At 49.0% G+C, this 7,270-nt stretch overlaps 1 protein-coding gene across 1 annotated transcript; it reads right to left on the bottom strand.

Annotated features, from left to right (window-relative positions):
- Positions 1 to 107: 107 nt before the first annotated feature.
- Positions 108 to 7,255, bottom strand: OAZ1 (ornithine decarboxylase antizyme 1). The gene is given in 6 exon segments (XM_020780779.3): positions 108 to 674; positions 867 to 952; positions 1,693 to 1,865; positions 2,631 to 2,717; positions 2,719 to 2,776; positions 7,008 to 7,255. Coding segments are annotated over 6 exon segments (651 nt in total). The 5' UTR covers positions 7,124 to 7,255; the 3' UTR covers positions 108 to 543.
- Positions 7,256 to 7,270: the final 15 nt, after the last annotated feature.

Here is a 7,270-nt window from a genome sequence, read left to right as displayed (position 1 = left end):
AGACCGATTGGGGGGGGTTTGCCACCTAGAATAGCCAACCTCTGACTCCTTCTTCCTAGAGCCGAGCGAAGCTTCCCTGTTTTTAAAGAAACATCACCAGCCAGCAATAAAAGTAAAATATAAACTTTTATTTAGAATTAAAGCAAATACTCCGGTATTGCAAACACACAATATTAAACTTCCAGGGGAATATATGCGGCTAATTTGGAGTGAGCGTTGCTATTTTCGCACAGTCACGACATGCGGAGAAATGCAGGGAAGGGAAAAGAGAGAGGGGAAAAGATGACCCAAGCAGGAACATTTTCAATATCTCTCCCACCACCAACCACCACCAGCAGAGCGGCCTGGCGCCGCAATTCGTACAAAGAAGTCATTTATGTGCGCGCAAACACATACACATGTAGGCATTATAAGATGTTGACCAAATTTCTACAGATCCACCTCCTAAATAAGGAACAAGAAAGCTCTACGAGGCACAGAGGGGGGGAACCCAACAGAAAGAGAGGAAACAAAGAAAAAAACCCAAATAAAACACATTGAAATCTAATCTTCTTCCGAAGAGTCTCGTTCAAACGTGTAGGCCATGAAGCAAGCATCGGGTCGTTTGGGAACAAGGGGATGTCCCGGTCTCACAATCTCAAAGCCCAAGTAGCAGAAAGTTCGGAGCAACAAAGCTGCCGGAGGAGAGGGAAGGGAGGGGGAGAGAGAAGTGGTTTAGTGCAACAGGTTTTGGGAGAACTTGAACCCAGGACACAGAGAACTTTTTTTAAGCACACAGGTAAGCCCAGCCACTTCCAACCTCCCTCGGTTATTTGTACACAGCCCAAACCGGCAGAAACATAAGCACACACCCTCTGCCGACTTACCTCTGTCATCTCTGTTCTTGTGGAAGCAAATGAAGACGTGGTCGACTTGAAGGTGTTCCTCGGCAAACTCGAGGAGAACTGCAAAACTGACACAACAGGAAGCGAGTCAATCTCTCTCTCTCGCCTCCTCCTCGGAAAGGGTTTGCACGGCTTGCGATGTGGGCGGAGGAAATAGCGAGAAGGGGGTAAAAACGAGCCCATGCAGCTTTAAAAGGAGAGCGCTGAGCAGCAGCCGCTGCTAGGGCTGCGTGTTTGTGGGCTCTTGGAGAAAGGCCCAACCTTTGATCCACAGGAATGAAAAACTAATCATCCCAGCATGGGGATCAAACCCATTTCAAAGCGAATTCACATCAGCCCTCTTCAGAGGAAAGTTATTTGCAAGAGCTAGACTCTCCCTGAAGTGGAGAAGGCATTTCGAAGCAGAAAGGCGGGGTGTTTTGTAAATTCACATCTGACGTTCCATGCCAGCAATTCCCCATTAGGAGAAAATAACCCCAAGCTCAGGATGCCTTATGACCTTAGCTGATCCCAGCGAGCCACAAGACAGGGCACGTCCCCGATTCCTCTACGTCTAAATACTCTGGAGCTGCTTCGTGTCCCCCCGGGGCAAGTGCCACATAAAATTCTACGGGGCCACAGGTTCAACACAGAGCATGAGATTCTCACATAAGGTGGAGACGCTCTTCCTTGAGAAAAGGACCGAGCAGGAACCTTCTAACCGCAAGAGATACCGAAAAAATCGGGTCTTAAGATCGGGCGGGCTCAACGGCGGTCTGCCTCAGGTTCCCGCCCCGCACCAGACCGACGGCCGTGTTTCCAGCCTTACCTGTCTTTGCTCCCTTCGGGCAAAGCCCCACCAGGGATTTCGATGTAGACACTGTTGTTATTCAACACGGTTCTCCAGCTGATGTGTTTGGCATCCGTCAGCCTGGACTGGATGTTTAGGATTCGCGTCCTGTTGTTGGAGGTGACCTCCTCTGTGACATTCAGCCGATTATCCTGCAGGAGGCAAGGCCAGGCAGGAACCGGTCAGTGCAGGTAGGGCTGAACTAGCAATGCACAGATCCAGGGGTTCATATTCCTCCCCCCAAACCCCTCCCCATGATAAAGTGCCACGGGCCTAACGCTGAGGCCCTTTCGAGTACTCCTCACTGCTGATGCAAACCAGATTTTCCCCGTTATTTCTAGGGTGGCTCCCCTTCCAGCGCAAAACACCCCACCCTGATTAAGAAACGAGAATGGTAGACAACCCCTGAACCCAGCGTCCTAAATCACCAGTGGCTTTTTTAAAGGCCAAAAGTTAAGAGTATTGTTAATCCATTTTGTCTTTCTCCCCCTCTCCCCATCTGATGTAGCATCAAAAAGCTGAAAGAGACCAAAAGGGGCATTTCACTGTAGAAAACCCACAGGTTCCTCTTGGTGGGCAAGACTGATGTTTCAGAATGAACTGTATCTGAGCCATTGATTTTAAAATAATAATGATGGCAATAATCATAATGACCAGCGAATCGGGCAAAAGTTATCAGTAGGAAAACCACTGCAGCTTTTAATGACTTTTGAGTTGCTATAAGGAAGCTTTACTCAGAATGGAGAATGTCAGATACAACGTTGGGGGGGGGGGGGATTTAAGCAAGTAAATGTAATTTAGAAGGGGAAATGATTTAAACAAGGAAGCATAATTTAAAAGGTATGGATGCGCCTTCCCCTGGTGGCGGCCCATCCCGCCCTTGTTGAAACGTGCCGATTCCAACTGCGCATACTTACAGAATAAAATAAATTAGCTGAAAGATTGTGATCCCTCTGGCTATTCCCTCGCCCACCTGGGATCTTCAGGGGTGGGTGAGGGGCATCAGGAACACCACCGAGGCCCTGGACCCAGGTTACTACAGCAACTGAAGGAGCCCCTGGAACTGAGGAGGAGAAAGGCAAGCGTTAGTCCCAGGGGTGTCCATGCTGATTTTGAGTGGAGGGGCCCAGAGAACCTTCAACCCCACTAGGTCAACTTCAGATCATCACAGATTGCAAAGCAAGCATCTTGGTCTTGAGGACTAGCCACATTGGGTCTGTTTTAACATCAAGCCCACCACTGCCAAGAAGAACAAGGCGCCAAAGGGTGTGTGTGAGGGGAGAAGGCCACTTCTATCCATCTCATGATTCGGCCCAGGGGGGGGGGGGGGACCCAAGCAACCTGAACTGCCTCCAGTGCTTAGCCTCAGCAAGGAAAGTGTGTCAAAAAGGATACCTAACGCTCTAAACTATTGAAAATCTCGCTAAAACGATGAATATTGGCGCTCCCTAGATATCCCATACATGGCCTGTGAGCAGAGAAAACTGTCCCTTCAGGCTTATTATGGTCTGTCCTTATTTTTTTTTTAAGCAATGGTTTTCTGCCACTCAGGAATCTTTCTATCCGTTGCTAAGGGAGCTCTGGATTTTCACCCTATCAAACTTTATCAAATGAAGGACCGTATCTGTTTTTATGGTGTTTAAAGCTGGGAAGGGTTTCCATCTTTTAAAAAAAAGATTTAGTCCTTTAAGGCGATCACAGGAGAAAGAGGAAGCTTATTTGAAAGGCTCAGACATCCGTCTGCAGGTGGCACCAGCCAGCGATTACCGGCAGGTCGCCAGAAACCGGAGATCTTTGCTGAGGATCTGGGAATGGTCTCTTGGGACTACAACTCCCATTAGCCTGGGTTTTCACCACCACCAGTGAGGAAGGCCAGCTATTTCCAGTTCTGCCAGCTCCCCCATTACTGTGTTTAAACTGGTGCTGGTCAGGAGATGTCCACCCGCTGTGACCAGACAGGGCTTTCTTGCGGTCAGGAATTGAGTGACCGTTTGATTCGGCCAGAAAGCCCAACAGCTTACGACAAGACCTTGCAAAACTAACCCCAAAGGATGGTCTGGGTTGGGTTCAACCACATCTTAACTCACGGGAATAATATTCAAGGATGCCACACCGACAGAGGGCGGGGGGCGGTGGTCTGAGAACGGCTGGAGACTCCAATTCCAGCCTTCTTGGCCCGGTCCCTTCCCCTTGCCTACCTCGCAGGGCTGTGTTGTGAGGGCCAGGATCCGCCCCCTCCCTGGTCTCGCCAGAAAAGCAGCTGACCCAGAAACAGGGTTCATTAGACAAAGGACGAGACGCCTGTCCCCAACGTCATGAAAAAGGGGAAGTCGGTCCCAGCAAAGCGACCAAGAACCGAAAACACAAGTTGTGTCTGCTCACAAGGGGGTGAAAAAATCCTTACTTGCTACATTTCCTTGCACCGGCTTTTATTTTTATTCTGAGCTGCATCGGGGCGGGGGGGTGAACAGCCCTGCCTGGAAGGAAGGGGGAGAAAGGGGACTTTCCTCCTGCCAACCAAGTTCCCGCTGGCCGGGGCCGATAGGACTTGTAGTCCATCACCCCCTGGGGCAGCCGCCCTCCTCTCCCCCTTCTCCTCTGCCAGGAAAAAAGGGTGGAGATCTCCACGGACCTAAACAGGGGAATTTCCCCCCTAAAATAATTACTGTATGTTGATATTTTGGGGAGAAAGAGGTCAGAAAATGGTTTCCTGTCACTACCCGCCCCTCAAATTAGAAAATACTGATACCCCCGTGGGTGCTCAGCAGGGCTGGGCTTTGTGGCCACTGGCCAATTCTGCCACATGAATAGATGCGTTGTGTGTGTGTTTCCTTGCTCTCCACTGTACCGTTTGGCCTTCCATCTCTCTCAGCTGGTTATCTAAACATGTACATCCCGCTGGAAATAAAAAGACATTCCTGGCCTGGATAAAGGAAGGGTCTGTGCTTGTCGTGGCTTCTTCTTTTTTTTTTCTTTTTTTTTGGATCAAGAGAAGCAGAACAATCCTGCTTCATAAAGAACAGATACCTTTTGTTACAAAAACACTAACACACTATGCACTTTATGGCTGGGGAAAGGCATCATCCCCTAAAATCCAGGTGGTACATCTGATTTTAGCCCCTCTCCCTTGCTTAGGAAGGGTCGGCCCCCTAAAATTGCTTTTAATTAGGACAAGACGACTTAAAAAAACAAACAATCAAAATAAAAAAACCAAACCAGCACAGGGGCTTCGCTGGGCTGCTAGAGGGAGGTAAAATGGCCATTTTGGTCCAGGGTTAGATTCAGAGAGATGGGCCATCTGTGGGTGAATGGGGTGAGCCAAGGAAATCAAAACCCCGGGGAACACAAGGGGTCAAAATATACAGAGATCCACATAAACAGGAGATCCATAACGAGCCCAGGGTGGCCAGGAACAAAACCAGCGCTTTCTGGATTATGGCAGAAAGGGCTGCAGTGGGAAAATATATGGATTTATTGCCTTAATAAATAGGGATCAGTAATGATTAAAATAAATAATAAACGCAACAGAGGCTGCTTTCTCCCCTACCACATTTGAAACAAAACTGGATTTGTTCCTTCCCTTCCGATTCAGATTTTATCCCCCCTCTCTCTTTTTTTTGGCTGAAAATTCAAGCAACTGCAAATTTGAGTTTCTTAATTAACAAGTGAAGCCTCCCTGATCTTCCCTCCAGATTCTATGGGGGGGGGAGTCACAATCTTTATTTCTAGGACAAGAGAGCTTTCATACCTATATATAGCCATTTGCCTTAATGAATAAAGGTGACTCTTCTATTCTACCTCCTGACAAATGATATATTTAAAGATTTCTAAACACAAGCCAGCTTAATGGCTTGTGTTAATATTTATAAATTCTCTCCCCCATAATATAATTAAAGAGGGACCCACTCCATCACTCATGCAGATTTATTAAAAGGACGTCCCTTCCTTATCTTCTCTAACCCATTCCCTCAATGCAAAACCAGCAATTGGGCATACTAATTGAGAACGCTCCCACTGAGGATACTAATTAAGAAAGCTCCCTCATGCAAAAATATTGAAAATGGATGCCTTGGTTTCCATGTTCATCAGATCCGGGCCCCCTCTTTGGTGCGCAAGACAAATGATCTGCCTACTAAGGTGAGAACCACTCTAGAAAACCCATCCCTTTATTCTCCTTTTTTTTGGCCTTAAAAGGCAAATTCTCAAATTAATACAGACTTGTGGATAAAAGCAAGGGAAAAGGCAGTTTCTCTCCAGCGATTCCCGTAAGGAAGGTGCTTGGGTGTACTGCTACACACATACCCCGCCCGTGATTGCCAAATGATGGTCGTCTGGCTGGGGATGATGGGTGGTGGAATTCAAGGGCTATGACAAGTGAGATGGCAGGGGTGTAGTCTCAGGCAGAGGGACAACACTCAGCTGGGGATGATTGGTACTGCAGTCAAGGACAGGGAGAGATCCACCAATGTGGGGGGCTGGAATGATGGGGGATATAATCCAGGTAAGATGAGGCCGCAAAGACTGTTGAGGAGCAGGGGATGATGGGGGTGGCTAGCCTCAAGAGACAGGTGAAGCCTAGTTGAAGAATAATGGAGACTAGTCTAGCGTTTGGAAACAACGTGCAGTGTAAAACCTGGAGCTCCTCTGCAACAGAACTGACGGGGATGAAGGGGGTTGTAGTTCTAGAGCTCTAGGCAAGGCCTGGATGGGAGGGAGGCTTTGTAGTCCCACACCAACATCAAAAACTTGGCTGGGAAAGAGAAAAAAAAGATTCTTGGACAGGAGGGATATGGGGTTTTGGTCTGTTGGTATATAACACGCACGTGGCTGGGGATGATGGGCTTTGTAGTACCTTGCCAACATGTGCAACCTGACTGGGAAAAGGGGAAAAAACCACCCTGGACAGGGAAGAGTTTTTTTTGTAGCCCATGGCATCTAACAAGCACCTAAATGGGAGGATGATGGGGTTTGTAATTCAACGTATATAAACCGCGCCTCTAGGCCGTTTAAAATTCAGGAAACGGCTACTTTTAATTATTTAGCAGGGAGGGAAGCAAATAAGAATACAATAAAGGGATCTGAGATTAGGCAACCTAATGAAGGCACATAATTTCAATTTTAAAAAAGCAATCAAGGGGGGGGTGGGGAAGGCTGAAAGGGCGTGGCCTCCACCGGCCCCACCCTCTCTGGGGGGAGGGAAGAGGCGGGGCGGGCGAGGCCTCCTACGCTCGGGCCCGGTGTTAATTAACGCTAACGAGGAGGCCAAAGGGCCCAACACCCCGCCGCGGCCTCACCTGGTCAAAGCGGCGTTGGCGGGCAGGGCGGGCATGGCGTGGGTGTTTTTATTTCCTTCCTTCTCTCGGGCAAAGCAGTGACTGTTGAGGATCCGCTGCAGGGAGGATTTCACCATCCGGGCCGCCCCCTGGTCGCCGAAACCCCCGGTCGGGCCTGCGTCCCCCCCCCGCCGCCTCCTCGGCCGCTCTGCTCGTCTACTCCCTTCCTGCCTTCCTCCTGGGCTGCACAAAATGGCGGCTGGTTGTGCCCGGGCAGCGGCTTT

This window comes from Pogona vitticeps, chromosome 7, assembly GCF_051106095.1.
Source record: "Pogona vitticeps strain Pit_001003342236 chromosome 7, PviZW2.1, whole genome shotgun sequence".
Classification (NCBI taxonomy): domain Eukaryota; kingdom Metazoa; phylum Chordata; class Lepidosauria; order Squamata; family Agamidae; genus Pogona; species Pogona vitticeps.
This window is presented reverse-complemented; position numbering and strand designations above follow the sequence as displayed.